This window comes from Pan paniscus, chromosome 2 (genome assembly GCF_029289425.2).
Source record: "Pan paniscus chromosome 2, NHGRI_mPanPan1-v2.0_pri, whole genome shotgun sequence".
Lineage (NCBI taxonomy): Eukaryota > Metazoa > Chordata > Mammalia > Primates > Hominidae > Pan > Pan paniscus.
The window spans coordinates 70,928,269-70,948,831 of NC_085926.1; the positions used below are offsets into that span (position 1 = coordinate 70,928,269).

Sequence of the window (20,563 nt, forward strand, 5' to 3'; positions counted from 1 at the left end):
AATATCTGTTTAATGCAGAGCAAGACCCAGGGCTCCTGTCAGTATCTCCTCCTTCCTCATCCTGTTCCCATCATACTAAAGGTCTCAACTGTTTTTTCATTATTGTCCCTTTTTAGACTTTTGTTTCTCTCTTTGTGCCCTCACCCCAAGAAATGTTCGTATTTGCTCATGTATTATGGTCCTTTGGAAGGACACAAGACATTGTAGTATCTCAGAACCAATCTAGGGGTGATACAGCCCCCATTGAGAACGTATGCTGCAGAGGACTGCAATGGTATTGGATGACAAATGTCAGATTTATCTATAGAACATGCTTCTCGAACAGTCTGGGTAGGGGCAAAAACAAACAGGACCACTGGCCAAAAGGATACTGCTTACTTATGAACTCTTGAGGGGGACTTGAGTACTACACCCAGGTACTTTAATGAAATGACACTGGAGTAGCCTTCATTTAAGAACTGAAATGTGCAACATGTAAAAAGTTTGCTAGAAGCTGGGCTGCCTCAGGTAGCTCCTTTTTGGGTGGTAATCTCGCTCCTGCTCAAAACCCGCGTCTTCATCTCCTGGTACCATTGGTGATGTAACAAGTACTTGGTTTGTCAGTAGGAAATAAATACTCCATGTGATTATCATGTAATCTTGAACAATCTGCAGGAAAACTAAAGAGTTTGCTTAAACACCTCTATTGTTTAAACAGACATGGTTTACTTTTACAAAGTGAACCAGACCCCAGATCCTCCCCACCCCAGACACAAGCCAAGATGCTAAAGTCGACTTTAAAAGAAGAAAAAGAAATACAAAGCCCTGCTTTCTCTTTAAACCCGTGAACAATAGAAGGTCATGTGACGCAGTGGCCTATCATCCAGCACATTAATAGCTGTGCTAGAGTAATTACACTTGTGGTATTTTTGCCTCAAGTGAAATTCTGAAATAAGAGGATGGAAATTATGATACTGCTGATAAATATTAATAAGTGAACTTTTAATTTTTTTGCCACAATATTCAAAATGCTAAGCATCCCGCTAATGCTGAAGCAGCCCGATGTGTTTGCCTCCAGGGAGTACGATGCTTTGTGCACTTAAGAAAAAAGTTTAACAGAATTAAAATTTAATATCTAATTAGAGCAAGGCTAATATATTTTGAAATGAGTAGGGGAGACCTGTGCCTCTGCTGCATATTCGGGACGGCCGTTAATCTTACCTGTAAAGCTGCATTGAGAGGTGTGCAGTAGGCGTGGCTGCTCTGCATGTTTTTTATAAGGGAAGGGTTACTGTGTAAGAAAAACATAAAAACTCAAAGTTAAACACAGTCGACTCCTGAGTTCCTAGCTAAGTTTTGTTTTAAGCTTGCTGGTGCCCTTCCAAATCAGCAATTTCCCCCACTAACAAAACCCAAGAAAAGTCAGGCTTTCTCCCTGTCACTGATTTGCAGGGCGGGTGTGTGTGCACACCTCTGGGGTTTGACTTCTCTATTCAAGGAAACTAGGTGTAAAATTCTGGCTTAGGTAGTAACAGGCTTGGGTCCTCCCTCCAGAGACCTCTCTGCAGAGTTTTAGGAGTTAGCCTGACTCCAGACTCCAACAGAAAGGCAGCAGCCTAGGAGGTCGTGCTGGGGAAGGCAGTGTGCTCACAGCAGGGGCTGCTGGGCGTGAGCAGAGAGAATCTTGGCTCCTAAGCATCTTTGAGATTTGAACTCTACAGTGACTACTAGAGGGATGGCAGGAAGGCTTTTAAGGAATATCCACAAGGCACGTTTATTGCCAACAGGCGATGGAGAGTAGGGTATGCCAGGGGAGGATCGTTCCTAAATAAGGGGATGTCTTAGCCAGATCTGGGAGGGTCTGAGAATATTTGCTGCCATCTCCATTCACGGACCAAATGAAACTAACATACTGTTGTCAGAAAATCTCCAGCCTCGTAAGGATAAAAATATTAAAAAATTACATAGGGCATACTGAGGGAAAAGGGTGCCTCCCAGTAGGCAATTACCTACATTTATCAGTGGCCTTTAAAGGAAGTGTATGCAATATGACCTATTTCTTTACTATGCTTGGAACATTTTAGTCATTCACTTCATTACATTTGTATTATTATAGTGAGTGAACAAATAAGAAATCTACCCCAATAGCATACACACATTTTAACTAACCAAAAATTCCCTTTTTACTTGGGGTGGGGAGAGAGGGGGGATTATGGGTTAAGCACAAGTATTTAGTTCTAGGGTCCCCGTAAGCTGCTGAACCAAAATACAACGAATATTTGCATTAAAGACGTCAAAAAAGCATTATTCAAGGCACTGGTGTTCCAAAGAGAAACGAGAGCAATACATGTACAAATCACACAATTTAGTTTCGTTGCAGAAAGCTGTGGCACTGCTATTGGTGAAATGCAAAACTACATGGGATGAGTCAACCATGCAAAGCCAAAGCAACAGCAGAAAAAAAAAACAAAAGCAAGTAAAGGCTCTTACTGTGCGACAAGCTCGTCAAAGTTTTCATCGGGGCAGTATTTGCGAGGACGGCCTCGTTGAATATGGCGGCCACGTTTAAACTCTTCATCATCAACTGTCCAAAAGGACCCAAACTCATCCTCTACTCTGATAAAGCACTTATGCAGTGAGAGGTTGGTGCGAATGGCACCCTGGGATAGGAGCAGCAGCAAAGGAGATGGAGTGGCAACAAAAGGAGACGGGGTTGGGGGCAGAACAGACATCCAATACAGGGAACAGGAAAAAGAAAATAAAATGCAATAAGCATAAGCAAATGGTTTGTGAGGGTTAATATGCATTGCCACCTAAAAGCTACTAGCATGTGATGCAACAAAGACCAGCAAGCAGGGCAGGGGGACTGGTGGGTATACAAAACAGGAGGGATGAAATGCTTTTTTGCTTCCCTTAACTGAGACAACGTGAAACCAGTTCTTTGGTCTAACACCATCTAGCAGCCAAAGCCTCTACGTTATACTTGTTAGCACAATCCAAGCTAGGCTAAGAAGTTCAAACATGGTGGACGTACCCACTGATCTTTTGTGGCCTTCGTTTTTGGAATTCTACTTCATCCACTGTCCATACTGCCCCTTTAACGTTTTCTACTCGCACAAAACACTTGTGAAGACTAAGATTATGACGCACTGCATTCTGCAGCAAGTATAAAAGAGAGAACATTTACATTTTCTATAAGAAAAGACTCCAAAAACAGCAGTAAATTCAGCCTAACAGTCCACATTTGTAAAACCATCCCCAAGAGCTGTAGCTACCACCCCCGTGGAGGACCTTCTCATGGTTAAGGATGTCTTTTCCAAAAGCAAAAATAAACCAAAATTATAAATTAATTGTACTTTGGCATTTTCGTCTAGTCTCCGGTAATAACTGACCAGCAGAAATATTTTTTAATATGCATACAAGCCCAAAATAGATTCCAGAGTACAAATCTGAAAATGTTACTGTGACTTCACATGCAAAGTATGAAACTGCCCTTTTTAAGCCCACCTACCTCCCATAAAAAGGGGGTATTTTTTTCAAACCACGAAAGAGGAACACTTGGTTAATACTGCTAAATACAGTTTTGTTCTTGATGGCTTCTGGCTTTTAAAACTTCCAGAGGTCCTATGAAGAATTCTAAAGTGGATTTTACCGTTGAGAGTATCGCCTTGTATAGTCAAAGGATCGGGGGGTGGTGAATGGACCCCCCCACCAAGAGATCAGTAGCTATCATCATGTTATGTCTTACCTTCCAGAATATGAGAGTTGGCCCTAACTATGGGCAAGTATTTTCACTGAGTAAATGCCAAAGGAACACGAGTGGAACTCTCAATGGCAAAATGACTATATTCCTACAGTTGATGGTTTCTACAGACATATCTTGCTTATGGTTAAAAGTCCTTTCTGGCCATTCCTAAGCTGAGATCCTTAACATCGATAATTTATCAAAAAGGAGGATCTCAACTCAAGGGTGAAGAGCTTTTAATATCTCATCTTTCCTTTGGGTTTCAGAAGAATCCCCAACCCTTACTGGGTACAGTAACAAGCAAGGCTTCATTTCTTTAGTCCCGCCTGGTTAAACTTACGGATCCAGACTCAACGCTGGACATGAAGACATTCTAAAGAGATTCAGGTCATTTACTTAAAATTTTCTTCTTATTCAGAGTAAGTAGATGACTCAACAGTAGGTGACTCAATTGGGGCTTGAGAAGTTGATACATACATCACACTGGGTAAAGTCCTCACTCAATTCCAGCAACACTGCTATTGCACAAGCATTTTGCACACCACCCCCCCCCACCCCCCAACACATCCCATTCTGCCACCTGGAGTATTTCCTTCCTGAATTATCCTTAATGGTGGTGAATCTTGATACTCTGAGAGGTGCTTCAGTTTTTGGACAATCACAATTGGTGGCTGTGAGGATTCGAGCTACATAATGATTTTTCTTTTCTGATATGGAATATTTAGAAGATAATGAGACAAGTTTTTTAATGCATGGTGTGATGAATTGCTTGAAAGGAGAATTCACAGGATAAATTCCCAAGAAGTTTTTGAGTAATGTCAGCATAATTGAGGTCGGTTCAAGATACCCAGGTGACTATGAAAGGACACTCCTGATTCAAAAAAATTGGAAGGATTTGCTTAAAAATAAAAATCTCTAAACTGAAAACATTTGGCATGTCATACACTTGATAGGACAATTTTCTATGCATATAAACTGCAGTCTAGTCTAAATAAGCAGTTTTTTTTTTCTTTTTTTGAAACTAGGTCTTGCTCTGTTGCCTGACTGGAGTGCAGTGGTTCAATTATGGCTCACTGAAGCCTTGTATTCCTGGGCTCAAGCGAGTCTCCTGCCTTAGCCTCCTGAGTAGTTGGGACTAGAGACATGTGTCACCACACCCAGCTAATTTTAAATATTTTTTGTAGAGATGGGGTCTTCCTATGTTGCCCAGGCTGATCTTGAACTCCTGGGCTCAAGTGATCCTCCAGCCTCCTGAAGTGCTGGGATCAACAGGCAGGAGCCACTGCATCTGGCTGCATTTTAAAAAATATATTGCCCAAAGGCATACAATAGAAGGTCTACTGTTATTTACTGGAACAAAATTGAGGTGGTATAAATAAATGGACAAAGCCAATTTCCTTTAAAAATCCAGACAGGGCATGACACATGTAAGAGATATAACTTGAAAAGAAGTCAACATTGCTCCTAATCCTAATCACTGCTTGATGCTTTAAAATAAGTATCAAAATGTACAGAACTGAAAGGTCTTAAAGCTACTTTTGACAAAATAATTTCTGTAGATCAGGTTGAGCAATATAACCATGTGAGTAAAGACACAAAGCCAAAACTTCAGTTCTGTTTTCCAAAACTGCACATCTAAGCAGAAAGCAGAAAGCAACGAGAAGTCAAGAGTTTTCAAAAAAAGATGTGTAAGCTCTTTTCAGTCATAACTTTAACTGGGCATTTCATCTTTTGTCTAAGATCATGGTACAAACAAGGACACGTACAGAAAATTATACGTGTTTATGAGTCACTATTTCATCTAAGGCTGTTTATATTAATGACACTGCTTCCTGCAGTTTGCAAAATGAAAAAGTGCAATCTGAAGATCTAAGCTTAAATATTATATTCACAACTGGTAATTATTTTTAAATTTCATCATTTCTATTTATAAAAGGCAATCTGAAGAAAATGTCTGCCTCATGCTTCGACTTCCTAAATTTTTTAAAGCATTCACGGCTAAAGATCCTTTTATATTTTATCTCCCAAGGCAGGCTGAGGCAAAGAGGGTAAGATTTTGAACATAGGTTCCCTTCAGTGCCCATGTGTCTTAATGGAAATGAAAGGATAATTTAGGCCATAATGGATATTCACAGCTCTGTAAAGTTGATGAATTAATTCTATGGTTATATTCGTTTTCTTTTAAAATGCTAATTTATCAGGAACTTAACAGAGGAAATGTATTTTTCTGTTTTTTGCTTTGGTTTTTCTCCAGTATAAAATTAAGGAATTAGCAAGGAAGGCATTTATTTCAAGCGAAGGAAGTTTTCCTTGTGTCCTGTAACACATCCTTATCATATTTAGATTAATGGCATGTAAAAATAGCCTCAAATGTTTGTTATCACATGTCTCTAAATGTTTTGGATTTCAGGGATTACAAGAATTCCAGGTGGTAAAAAAAATGCAAAAATACAAATGACAGAGTGTACCTGTCCCCTTCTATAAGCAAGAATATTAGACACCAAGAAATTGAAAATGGGAAAGCCCAAAAATATGTGAGGGCTCAATCTAATATAAGGGAGTAAATACCAGTGGAATCTTTGAACCAGCTGCTGACCTGGGAATGAGGTAAGCCATATATGACCCCAAGCACTGCTGGGGGCATCCAATAAAGAGCTATGCAATTTGACTTGTTTTTACAGCAAATAGTATTATAATGAAGTTCGAAATCTACTTTTCTTCCTTAGTATATCTATGACGGACAATCTCCTTTTTTTTTTTTTTTTTTTTGAGACAGGGTCTTGCTCTGTTGCCCAGGCTGGAGTGCAGTGGCATGAACAGGGCTCACTGCAGCCTCAACCTCCTTGCCTCAAGCAATCGTCCCACCTCTGCCTCTGGAGTAGCTGTTGACCACAGGTGCATGCCACCATGCCTGGCTAATTTATTGAATTTTTTTTTGTAGAGACAGGGTCTCGCTATGTTGCCCAGGCTGGTCTCTAACTCCTGAGCTCAAGTGATCCTCTTGCCTTAGCCTCCCAAAGTGCTGGGATTATAGGCATGAGCCACTGTGCCTGGCTGACAATCTCTTGACTTAAAACCAAAAAAAGAAAAACAAAAATCCCTACCCCTTAATAATACATTGTGTTCTCCATTAATAACTCCTACAAACAGTGCTAGTGCTTGGATTGCACAGCTTTCTCTACTAATTGGGTTAATGAGCTATTTATCCAACCATTGAAGGCTGTGTCAAATTTGGTCATTTCTCCAGGTTCCATCTCTGGAGATAACATCTCTGCAAATATCGGCTGTGGTTGAAGACCTAAGGGCATGAGGTTTGTGCAAGTAATATGGCAACCTCCACTTCTGGGCGACGGTGTTGTCTCCTTTTCTCTACATATTCCAACCAGAGAGATCACTTTACTGGCTGGCCCCTCCACACTGCTGATGCTGGTATAATGGGAGTCTTCCATCAGAGCATTTCAACCACAACGGCACTATTTTCCCAATCAAATACACCTAGAGATTGGACACTTTAAGAGTATCAAAACAATATAAATGTAGCTTCCTTATAGCACAACTGCATTTTATCAACAACAAACTGTTCTATGAACGTCAAGATCCAAGAATAAGCAGGCCTGAGAAAGCTTACCTTCCACGTGGCCGCGTTGCGTCGGAAGTAAGCAAACATTCGTGTGAACCAGTTATAGATCTCATTTAGTGTTAGCTGCTTTTCTGGAGATTCGAGAATGGCCTGTGAAGCAAAATGTAACAGAAGATAATTTATGACCAAATCAGCAGAGTCGTCATTACACAGTTTCTCGAAAATATAAAATCACTGTGATTCAGAGCTAAATCCTGAGAAAGGTTTTACAAAATGATCTAAGATTAACGGTTGTATTTAACAGTTCAATAGCAAAATTCAAAATGGAATTATCTAATTGTTTTGAGTTTTTATTTCTGTTTCCGTACAGAAATATTAATTTATTAGTCATTCATAAAGCAGAATCAAAGAGAAATGCAAAACATTTCACTAGCTGATTAAAGCTCAGTAATTATTTAGAGCTCAGATTAATTCTAGGGATCAGAGATTACTGTAGCTTGTGATAATTGACTTGCCATCTTTAAACAGGCTCATTTTCACTGTTGTGTGAAATGAATTTCCTAATAATCACATCGTATTGTAATACTTAATCAAAAGCAATTATGTTATATATTGCAGTTTTAAAAAACCTTATAGAAAAGGTTTCAGCATGCTTGCATACTAAACGGTTTTAAATCTACTTCATCAATATATATCCATGTACACATATACCTTCTGACAGAATTTCATATACTGTGTTATTTACTTACCTGCCTAATTAAAGATGCATATGTAAATGGTGGTCTAACTTCTGCATTCTTATAAAATTCTTGGTTCTGCGCAATATCTGCTGAATAAGAATCATTGTCCTATTAATTATCACTTTTTAAAAAGGGGCTGGTCTACAAGAATTGCAGATTACAACTCTACGTGAGGCAAAAGGTGGAGTATCTACCTGACGAAATGGGCACGTTGTATTTGTCTGAGTACCGCCTGCGGATGGGTCCCACCGTGTGCATGCTGGTGGTTGTGATGACAGAGGGGCCTTGGGTGACGGGAGTCAGGGGGGCGGTTGGGGTCGTTGGAGTATGAGGTAAGCTCTGTGGAGAAGCCTCCGATGCGGACTTGGAGAGAGTGACACTTGATACCAGATTCAACTGCAAGGAAAAAAACAACGTCTTAGAAGACCTTCAGAAAACCAGAGCAACCCAGGAACCACATCTAGCAGGAGTAACACAGAGGATGCATGGGCACTGTTTCTTCCTCTACGTAGATGATATGTTTACCATGAACCGAAACACAAGGTGAGTCCTGCGTGAATTCACTTAGGATGTAGTGTAAGATATCTCTGGCAGCGGCCTCTTTTCCAAAGGCTGCTACATGGGTGTTTACAGGCTCAAAAAGGGGTTACCTACCTGAGGGAGTGTGAGAAACCCTGAGTCAAGACATTTATTTCATTGTGATGGCTCACCTATAGGCTTTAATCGCCCATCAGGCCTTGTCAACCTCAAAGAGGGAGAGAAGTCATTAGCAATACCAGTGAAGCTGAATATTTTAGGTGACACCAGTTGGGATACGCTGGTGTAGATCTGAAGCGTCCAGCAGAATTTCTGCAATATGCTAGCACAACCAAAGAGCTGTTTTTACTTGATTTTTATTAAAATTAAACTTTAATAAATTTAAATGGAAAGAGCCCCAGGTGGCTAGTAGCTACCATACTAGACAGCCCAGGAAGAGCCTACTGAGCTCCCTCATGCAGCTTCGTGGATGACGAGAACTCCTGCAAATATGTGTGGCCTATTACTCATATTACACACAATGGGCCTGACCCCACAAGCTGTCATTTGTTTCTATCAATCAGTTGGCAGAAAATAATCCTTAACAGCATTACGAATAACCTTTATTAAATCTATCAAATACTGGCTTGGGATCTGTTAATTTTTTTTATTGTGACATTCTTTTATAGAATATGGGAGATCTGGAACTGAGGTTTTTGATTTTTTTCCTTCAAGTTTTGAATGTTCTATAAAATGGGAAATAATCTGCTTCAAGTTAGGAAATGAATATTACTTATTTATTTGAAGTAGAAGAGAATAAAATAGGCCGGGCACGGTGGCTCACACCTGTAATCCCAGCACCTTGGGAGGCTGAGGTGGGAGGATCTCTTGAGTCCAGGAGTTTGAAACCAGGCTGGACAACATGGTGAAACTCTGTCTCTATTAACGCACACACACACACACACATTAGCCATGTGTGGTGGCACATGCCTGTAGTCCCAGCTACTTAGGAGGCTGAGGTGGGAAGACAGCTTGAGTCTGGGAGGCAGAGGTTGCAGTGAGCTGAGATCACCACTGCATTCCAGCCTGGGTGATTGATAGAGTGAGACTCTACCTCAAAAAAAAAAAAAAAAAAAAAAAAAAAAAAAAAAAAATTAATGAGCACTGTTTCAATTTATCTTTCTTATCTTCACCTTAAAGTACTGTTCTTACAAATACTAAAAGGCATAACCCTTCCCCAAAATTTGTTGCAACAGAAATATTATTTTACGTCTGGCAATGCTGAAGAATTTGGTTGTTTTCAGCGTATGTATTACTGTTTATGTGCTGTCTCAGATACACAGACCCACCCTAAAATCCAATAAACTTCAGCAAAGTAGGCTTACTTGGTAATATTTTCTCAAACCAGATTTCAAATCATTTACCATAGTAAGTCTATTTCACCAAGTCTAATTCACCATTGCTATAGTCAGTCTTAAGTACAAGGCAGTATTTGTGGAAGGTATTAAAAATGAGATTCCTCTGAGATCATAATCAGAGAACTTATTAAAAGAGAGTTCCAATATGTTGGGAAGACTCGACCTTTACTCATACTCTAGTTAAAAAAAAAAAAAAGGGAGGGGGGCCTGAGAATCCTCTCTAATATGTTTCAGGAGAGTTTCATAAAAAAGCAATGAACCTGAAGAAAAGAAAGATCAAATATCATGAAGAAATACTAATGGAAAAATGTAAACATGGCGCTGGAAACAGAATGTTGTGAGCTTTGAGTTGTGCTTTCCTTTTTATTTTCAGCGTAGCATGTTGACTCGGTGAGCAAGAGACAATGCCTGCGAAGAGCAAGCTCTGGAGATGGCACTGCCCTTACAAATGCCCCAGCAAGCTGAGCAGATGCCATGAGCGGGTTTTTCTCTATAATGCTGGAAACCTGGCTTTCTGACACACATTTGCAAACTAAGTGTGAACAGTTCAGAGTAGCAGCCGCAGGATGGGGCAGAGCTGAGAAGCCAAGCGGGGAGGAGTTGGGGCTGACCTCTTCTTCACCTCGGGCCTTAATCACTGACCAAGTCCAGGAACAGTACGTATAAGCATCAGCCCAAGCAAAGGGTCAAGGAAATTAGTGCATGAAAGGCTAATGCTCATAAATATACAGCTTTTATAATTCAGATGCTGCTAAGCCTAAGAATCTCAGAGCGCTTTGGAAAGTCATGGGTAACATTTGTAAAAATCATGTTTTAAACCACCTGCCACTGTGTGGTCTCCTTTAATTCTCATACCACCACTAATATCTGAGATGTTATTACTCATACTTTACAGATAAGCAAACTGAGGCTTGAAGAGATTAAATAATTTGCCCATATTCCCAACCCAGACCCAAGGTCAAACCACACACTTGTATGATTCTAGGTCCTTTGTATAATCATCTTATGCCTAGTTAATAGGAAAAATGAACACTAACCAGTTTCATTTTTCTGTATGCTCATTTTTGGAAAAGATTCCGTGCAGAGCATTTTATCCCTGCTTATGCATGACAATCAACACATGTAACTGAGCAAATATAAGGCAGTTAGTCCTACAATGACAAAAACAGCTAATTGCTGCCCTTGAAGCGCTTACCATCAAACACATACGTCAGTCAAAGGGCAAAGGTACACAGTAACCACAAAGCAGCTCTGAGGACTGACTATACTTCTTGGCTTCTCTTTTCAGTTTAAGAACTTTTCCCTAAACACTGTGGCTTTCTGAAAGATGCAATGAAAATTACAAACACAAATGTCCTTCATGCCTGCTCCCTTTCAGTTTTGGGAGGAAGATCACCAAGTTAACTGAGTTCCAGTTTCATTGTCAGAAATCAAAACTCATTCAGCAAGTGCAAGCCCATCTTTTTGGGTGTTCACAGCTAAGAAGAATAGACAAATCCCACAGTAAAATGTCATCAAAATGCCGAAAGGATGTGAGTCTTGTAGCTATTACCAAGATCTCACCACTAGGACTCTTTCTACCAAAAAAAAAAAAAAAAAAAAAAAAAAAGCAACAGCGAAAAATAAAATCCCTCCAAGTTAGCACAATCCACAAAGGAAGAGATGAAGGTAGAATTTTCTGGAGGCTTTTGAACATTAGCAAGTGGGAATAAATACTGAGCCAGAAGAGAGCAGAGAGGGGGCTTACCAGGCTTGACAAATGACACCGTGATTCACACCCACTGCTGGGCTGTCTCTAATAAGCCACAGAGGAAGCAGCCAATCTCAGCTAATTACCAGATAAAAATGTATTGTAAGGACTCTAATTAGGAGACGCGGATGGAGGTGATCTAATGATTAAATGCTGCATTCGACTGACCCCACCATCAATGTGCAGTGGTGCAAGATGTCACTGGAATATTTTGTAGAAACAGTAATTTTATTTCGAGGAGGGGAGGCAGTAATATTTGTAATGATGGCTATGAGGTAAACTAATTAAAAGACAGTTCCTAGAGGAAGAGGGTGGCTGAGAGCAGCTGTGGCCATTCCAAAACCAAGTGCCAAGTCTCAATAGAGGAGCTGCAGTCAAGTGGAAAATTTCTGCCTGACCTCTGCCCTTGCTATTAATTTGCAGGAAAACTAATGACACATATACATATTCCCACAAAATTGTTCTAATTGCTAATTTGCCAAAGGAGCCCAGATTCCAAATTAAACATGACTAGCCCGTGAGGGAAGGAAGAAGAAAAAGCTGTACACTGCAAACACAGGGTGCTATGCCACACAAAATCATTTGAAGGCTGAACCAACAAGTTAATGAAATGTCAACCTTGTCAACTGGTACAGAAGTTTCTTAACTTTTAAACTTCTGTTTGATGATCACATGCTTGTCTTGAGGAGAAACCATCTTCGAAAGGGAAGGTTGAGAGAGAAAGAATGGAGAAGAAAGATTCAAAACAGGCTCTGTGTTCAAACCAAACCTGCTCTTTTAATTAAGGCCTCTTTGAAAAAAGAGTGCCCCCCCAAAAAAAATTAATTACAGACTTAGAACAGAAGAGCAAATGGGGAATGGTGTGTGTTTTTGCTGTAATCTTGAAATATTCATCTTAATTGTAAACTATTAAATCTTAATGTAATCATCAATTAGAAATGAAAGCATATGTGCTTTGTGTTTCTGATTGCAGTTCAGGTTTTAAAAGATAATTTTTTCTGGGGCATGGAGCAGGAAGGGAACGGACTGGGAGGGTTTCTTTTCCTGATGGAAAGCCTATTTTTCTTATTGTGTTCATTTTCTATTTAAAAGAAGTTGCTATGTTTAGAAAAGTCAGTAACTCTGATATTTTCTACATGGCAAGTTTCCATCATGTGATGATTTCAGCAAAGATAATCTCTTTGAAACTCTGGCCAAAAGTTAAATTCTTATGTCATTTAAAATTGCTGTAGGGTTTTATTTTTTAAATTTATTTCTACTCTCAGGCATCAGCTTTTCTTTTAGCCATCGAAACTATTCAAACTTGGTTGGCTACCCACTATTCTGCTTAGTCCCTTTTTTTTTTTTAAATTAATTAATCTTTAGTTTTTAACAGTAATCATCTCCCCTCCTGTTTAAAGATGATGAGTCACTCACATTAAAAAAATTAACTGCTGATGTAAACCCCTGACAGAAACAGACTTGTAAGTATTCCCATAAGAACTCATTTTTATTTTTGTTTGTGCTCTTGCCTCACATGAAAACAGATTCTGAGAACAAAAGACAAACCTGAAACCCAAACACCAAGGGACACAACTGCATAGTAGGGACTTTCGGGCTCACAGAACTTGTTTTTCTGCTCTTGTTTTACTGGCCTGAGCCAGCTCAAGTCCTGCTTTAACTGCATGGCAGTGTCATTTCTGGGCATGAATCACTGAGTTCAGAGACGGCCTTTCTGAGGCTGGAGGGACGTTACCAGGCCGTGCGGAGGGCAGGACAGTGGGTGGCAGCCTTTGTTACAAGCCTTTCCTTTCCTTTCCTTTACCATCTCAGCCTGGCCCTGTTTTAGAGAAGCGAACTCGTGGAAGGTTATGACTTAGAAGGTGGTGGTACTGGCAGGGATACTAAAAGCAAAAACAAAAAAATTCTGGTTGAAAGGTTGGGGGGGGGGGCACTAAATGAAAAACAGTATATAAAACAGCTTTTGTGTATTGTGCCTAAGAATCCCTTTTTATGACTGCTTAATAATATTATTTCTCCAACTCTAAAGCAAGGACCCAGGCAGCCCAAATGATCCTTGAAGAGTTAAAAGACCCTTTCTTTTCGGGGAGGCACTTTGTTTTTATAGGAGCTAAAACCTCTTTCAAAACAGTCCTAATGGCTATGGTTAGAGCAAAAGAAAATGTATAAAAATGAAAATCTAATACTGTATTTCATTACAAATATCCAAGTTCCTGTAAGTGCTTTATAAGATTTTCGTCAAGAAGAATATACCACCTACACTGTAATTACGTGCCCACCAAATCTAAAAGAATGTGGTATCTCCAGGAGCAGAAGTTGTTCTCTGATGTGCAGGAATACCCTAAAGCAAAGCGTTCTTCTCATGTACTCAGTATTATAAAATACGATTTACAGTGTTTTCCTGACATAATGACAGAGTGTGAAAAGTCTTTTTAAGAAATCCGTAGTAATTTAATAAAGTCATCATACCACAGACATGTTTCTTTTTGTTTTTGTTTTGTCCTCTTAGTTTTTCACTCCCTCCCTCAAATGAAGTATCTTGGCAAATTCTCCACAGAGTAAGCACGGAGAAATTAACCTCCAAGCAAGACATTTGGGTGTTTACTTTGAGAATGTTTACTGAGTCTGGAACAAAAGAATATCAATCATTTTCATTAGGGCAGTTTACTATTGTTTTTGCTTTTCTTTCCATAGAAAAGAATAGAATCTTTTAAAATAACAAGAAATGTGGCCATTCTAAATGTAAGAACTGCTTTTCTGCTCTATGTACCTGATAGCTAGAACTTAGGGCTGCTCTGGTCAACTTACACATACTACATAAGTCCACGCAGGGTCCAGTCTTTATAAAATTAAAAGTTTGAAAAGCTTGCCTTAACTGATGTTGGCTATTCCTTTTCTTCCTCTACACTGATACTCACCAATCAGAGGGACCGATTTGTGCACCCACTCTTAACCTAAGGAAAGGTTCACAAGGCTGACCTCTTACCATTTCTTCCTGCTCATCTTGTAGGTTTCAGCTTAGACATCATTTCTCCCAGCAGTCTCCCCTGACTTTACCATTCTGGGTCAGCTGTTCTACTTACAGGTAGTGCAATTCACGGAAAGTGAGACTGTGTGAGTATGTATGTAGTTATCTGTTATTTCTTTTACCAGACTCTGAACACCTCCACGGCAGGGATGGGCCTTGCTCACGTGACTGACTACTTGTCACGTATGTCACATGCTCAAGAAATATTTGTTGATGGAATAGTTTGATTTTAAATGCAGAAATTCCCTTTCCATAACCAAACTGCACCTTGAGTCTTTGGTTTTGTTCTGAAAGGAAGATTTTACTTAGGTTTAAAGAGATGTGACAGCAAGCAGGAAGAAAGGCCGTCGAAGGAGTCTGAGCGATGGGAAGCCCGTGAGCTCCTGCCCCAGTTCACCCATAAGCTTTCTTCCTCAGATCCATGTCCAAAAACTTGGGCACCTTCCCGAGATGAGCGTATCCTCTAACTATCCAAATCTGATGAGTCCCACAATAAGATCCAGAAAATGCGTCTATGAGCTGATGTAAAAACAATCTAAGAACGTTTTAGCAGTTTCTTTGATGCAATGAAATGAGGACTGGTTGGATGATTGGATACAGCAAATGACACTTAACACCCAAATGGCATTTAGTGAAAAGCAACATTTACAGCAAAGCATTCTATCACTTAGTGACTAAGAATTTTAAAATAAACACGAGGTTTCTTCTACACAGAAATGGAAAAAAGAAAAAGCTTCATGAACTTACTGGCAAGGTTGTAACATGAAAGTCCCCATCTATGGTTAGATTTGAATCCTGGTGACTGCTTGTTTCAAATTAAAGATTCTAGAAGGATACTCATTCAAACAAACGCCATGCATTCTATTATTTAGGGCGGAATAAATTAATTACAGACTGCAGGGAATATTTTGCACATGAGAATCAGTCACCAGATAGCTCTGGGCCCTTAAAGTTGAAAGCATCAAGGGTTTGCTGTATGTGTGTGCCCTTTTTTTTTTTCTTTTTGGCAAAGAAGTGAAAATTTATGCAAAACATTACACGTCTACCTTTTATAATTAATTTCCCAATGCCTCACCTATACATATTTTAATAATTCCTGATTTATAAGATGGTATCTTTAATAAAATTTTCTATTTTCCAATAAATGAAAAGAAGGCAGGTTCACTCCGACAACAGAGTGTCACACAATATCTGCTTGTCAGGCACCAATTTTTACTTCTTACATGTAAGTTAAAGGATAAGGAATTTATAATGCTGCCTGTGAAGGGAACCACTTTTCATACACAAATGTGATCTTTTTTTTTTTCAAAGGGTAATACAACAGTACATTTACATAAACTAATCCAAACAATCTATGTATTTGACAATGGCAAACCTCACACAGACGGCCTATTGTTGGTTTACATCTTGGAGTTCTTTATATTGGCTTGTAGCGCTGCTCTAGCTGTCAAAGGTTTGACTTGGACTCTAAATAAATGGTTATAGAAGTGCTGTGCAGCGATATTGGACTTCTTTGCAAAAGAAAACCTGCTGTGTATGAATTCAAAAGCTATTAATTTTTCAGTCAAAAATATTCGTGCCGATTTCTTTTAATAAAGAAATACTGTGCTGAGCTACTAAGAGATAATGTTGACTAGTGGTAGAGAATTTTCAATAGGGCAGTTAAAAATAAATTTAGTAGGAGGTCCCCTTCAAAGTTATAATTTTCTAGAATGTAAAACATTTTTTTTTAATACTAATCAAGACAAACCTTCCATCCCTGTTCACCTCCCCCAATGCTTTTCCCTGTTTACCGGCTGCTTAACACTGGTCCACGTGAAGAATCCCAATGGTCCTTTTGTGGCCCACAGGGGCTTACACACATGGTGCTCTCTGCCAACACCCAGCCCGGTCACTCGCCAAGCGCCCTACGGGGTTTTGTAGTTCCTTATCTTTAATCGTATCCTTCCTCTTCCCAAGAAGCCCCAAGATCCAGGCCTACAGTGCTGGGTCCAACCATTATCCTATCACTGTTTTTAATCCGTGGAGGAAGACAGAGATAATCTCATTCTCTCGCTTGTTGCTAGGTGCAAAGATTTGAACCCTTCAATCTGGGAAAACCATTTCACTAAAGCCATCTGAAGACTTTCAAAAAGTTCCAAGGCAGTGAATGCCCTGTGCAATTGGCTACGCTTCTTCGAGATGACTTCAGCCAAGTTGTCTCAGAGGCTCACCATTTTGCTTAGCTGGGTTCTAGAAGGAGGGGTTGCTAGAAATAGCACAGCTGACTACTGATGCCACAACAGTGAATGACCTGGTTCTTTTTTTCCTTTCTTTTTGGTAGCCTACACATCTAGTCCCACAGCCATTTACTGTAAAATACACGGAAACTAAGGACTCCTTCCTAGTAAAAATGGATGCACGAAGTGTTTAATGATTTTATGTCCTATATCTCAGTAATGTGTTCTGTTTCAGACATTAATTTTCCTGCCAACTGCATCTTGGCAGGCTACCATATTTGCTGGGTTAATAGTCTGACTCCGTTTTATTTCTATCACCATAAATCATACATATATGGGTGTATGTTTGCTTTATTTATAGAAAAAAATCAGTCAAAACAGATAAACCAATACTTTGCCATTACGCTGCATCATTGCATATTGATTAAAATCGCTGGTACTAACTATAGATTGTCAACGCTCAATTAATTTTCACACAGTGACTCCAAGCAAAATCAAATAAAGGCAGTGTACCTTTAAATTTTACAAATCTTAAAATCAAGAAGCAAAGCACTGTCTCCATTTTGAATAATCAGTTAAAGCTACTAGGAGAATTTTAGAAATGTAAGAGGAATATGACCATTAAAGAGATCGATTTATTACAAGGAAGGAGGTCCAAGACAAACTTTTAGGTTCAGACACGATCCTTCTGCTTCGATATTAACAGCCTGTGCTGGGATGACACCCTTCAAGGTCCAGTAAAAGGGAATAAGGCAAGAAAGAGGAGATTCTTACAAATTAAATGTAATTTCAGTGTACTGTGTTTGGTCTCCTGTGAAGGAATAATTTTCATTTCAAACTCCTTAGTAACCATTAGAGCCTCTCCATAATTTAGCCTCTGACTATTCCAACACTAGGTTTCCTATGTCTTTCCTCTGTTAAGAGTTAGACTGGACTACTCCCTGCTCTTTTTCCTACACACCACTGTCTCTCAGCTTACCCGAGCTGAAATGCCTCTTTGCTTTGCTGTCATGGTTTAGCTGTCTTCTCTGCGTTCCTACCATTCAGAAAGATTTTCTTTTTCCAGGGAGCTCTCATAATGCATTTCAGTACCTTGCTTGGGCACCAATCATTCTGCCTTTAAAGAAGAGCTGGGTGCTTGAGTCTTATGGGCAAGGACCATATCTGAATCATCCTGTATCTCCCCAAATGCCTAGCATATGACCTTCATCATAAAGGGTAACCAGAAACAGTCGCATGAATCTAAGGCCCTCAAAACTCAAAGCTCCACCAAAGTAGGCTGGTCCTCCTTCCTCCGTTTGGGGTGGGGAAGTAGAAAAGGAATACTGTGAGTTTTGTTTTTTTCCCCTTGGTGGGGATCAATACTTACGGGCTGAGGGGCGGCTTTGGGTTCTGTAGACTTCACATGCAGGTGGGTCATCATGGCTTGCAGGCGCTCTTTGTCTTTTGCAAGCTGGCAGGAAGAAAATGCTTTGTTATTTCTCTGAATAAAGATGCATGGCTCTTAACACCAAAAATGATACATATTACAAATTACGCTATGGCACCACAGCACATGATAAAATCATTTTCATTGCTTGTTTTTGAAATCTACATGACCATTGCCAAACTCGAAGTAACCGGAGGTGTTGGTGTGAGATTTCTCAACACAAGATGCATTAGACTTTAACTGGGAAGTTCTAGACCTGCTGGCACCACGCAGTCCCATGGAACACAGACAGCTAAAAGACAAATGTGAATCATGCCTATTAACCAACCTTATTCATGAGAAAAGCCAAGGGAAAGTGAGCTAGGTAGCTAAAACCCATAAATTCATCTGTTGTGGTTGTGGAAAAACTCCTAGACCGATGGATACATTTACGCAAAATTAGCTTCATCTTTCTTAACAGGTAGGCATAGATTAAGACAGTGCTGGCAAATGATATTAGCAGGCCAGGAGCAGGCTCCAAGGGATGACAGGTTCCCATTTTCAAACGAGTGTAGAACAAGCTTGCTCATTCAATTTACTCAAGATTTGAGTACCTGCTATGTGCTAGTCTCATCTTAATAATTTAAGTCTCCTTATTCTATAAAAAAAGATCTTCTGAAGTCACACAAGTTTCTAATTGGATATATATAGTAGGCACTCAAATACTACTGATTGGAAGCTACATCCTTTATGCTTCGCTTGGACTGCTTTAACTCGATATTTTCAATAGTTCAAGACAGTTGGGCATAGGGGACACATAACGATTACTTCTGTAAAAGAAGTGGGAAATATATCCCCTAAAGATAAAGGGATAGTTAAGAGAACAGCTGTGGCATTTAGGGAAGATGGAGAAGAGATTAATATGAGAGAGAGAGGAGAGAGGGAGAGAATACAGTTTAATTTCAATACTTTGGTACATCATTTGTCCAAAATAATGCCTTAGATTTAAGGAGGGACTCATTAGTTCTGTCACATAATTAACCTTAAATCCTTTAAAAATAAAGTTTTTTAAAGTCAAATTATTCCCAAATAAAAAAACAAATATACTTTATCTATTTAAATACAGTTATTTTCTAAGGAAGAAGGGGGACAGGGGTCGGGGATTGTGGAAAGATGGAGAAAAGGGAAAGAGTACAAAAGGGAGAAGGGAAAAAGCTTTCAGCTTATCCCTACTGGATGACTCAGTCTCCAGCCATATCACATTTGATTTTTTTTTTCTTTTTATTCCCTTGTGGTTCAGGGAGGAATAAATTAAGAAAGAAAGAAAAAAAAAGCCGTACAGTGTTAGCATTTATCTTTCAACAAACAGGAAATGAAAATGATACCATATTAGGAGCCACTTGATGTTATTCCTCCTCTGTTCTTTAGTAAGTTATTGAACAGCCAAACTAAAAGATTCTCTGAACACATAATGCTAAAGGAATTTAGTTTTCCAAAGAGGCTTAGAACAATTAAAATGTTGGGAATGCTATTTTTCTGCCATTATTATTATTATTTTTTTAAATGTAAGTATCCTAAGCTTTTTGATGTCAAATACTCAGACTTTTTAAGAAATGTTTTCTTTTAAAGTTATCAAAGGCCAGAAGGAATTAAGAAATCAGTTGTATTTTTCTTAAAAACAAGCAGTAGTCTGTCATGCTGAACAATACAAATTAAAGGGTGAGAGGTGATATTTACTGAAGTCTGCTGAATATTAATTGTGACTTAATTTGGGGGTAAACGTTGTTGATGTAGCAATTATACCTTGTACCACTAAGTGTGGTATAAGGAAAATCCAAATCCTGGGCATTTAAAGGAAACATCTTCTCCATATTTCCATCCAAATGTCTACCAAGCTGATCTTTTACTGGTCAGCCAAAGGTAGCAACACTACATTGCAAACACATACCTAGAATTTGTATACACAGCCACTTTCATAAACCCTGGAAGTAACTGCCATCGGAAACATTTTTGTATTTTTCCATGAGCACATTGCTTAGAATTCATCATCAATTCTGAGAATTATCCAGGAACCTCAATTGTACCACCCTAGTTCTGCTTTTCTAAAAGATGGACAAGGTTACACAAAAAGGCAAAAATCTAACTTTTTGGTTTTGTTTGGTTAGTGAAAACTAATGTGT

General features: G+C 39.3%; 1 protein-coding gene across 22 annotated transcripts in view; it reads right to left on the reverse strand.

Moving 5' to 3' along the window:
• The window catches only part of FOXP1 (forkhead box P1), a 629,894-nt gene that overhangs the window by 14,764 nt on the left and 594,567 nt on the right, over positions 1 to 20,563 (reverse strand). For 13 of the 22 annotated variants that reach the window (XM_055110136.2, XM_034956872.3, XM_034956867.3 and 10 more), the window contains 6 exons: positions 18,345 to 18,428; positions 8,239 to 8,440; positions 8,054 to 8,133; positions 7,353 to 7,454; positions 3,014 to 3,135; positions 1,201 to 1,270 (listed from right to left, as the gene is read on the reverse strand). In XM_055110136.2, coding sequence (XP_054966111.1) covers positions 1,201 to 1,270; positions 3,014 to 3,135; positions 7,353 to 7,454; positions 8,054 to 8,133; positions 8,239 to 8,440; positions 18,345 to 18,428 — 660 coding nt within the window. Of the gene's footprint in view, positions 1 to 1,200; positions 1,271 to 2,469; positions 2,640 to 3,013; positions 3,136 to 7,352; positions 7,455 to 8,053; positions 8,134 to 8,238; positions 8,441 to 18,344; positions 18,429 to 20,563 lie in introns of all 22 variants that reach the window. The other 9 variants (XM_034956873.3, XM_063602822.1, XM_055110135.2 and 6 more) reach the window with 2 other exon arrangements.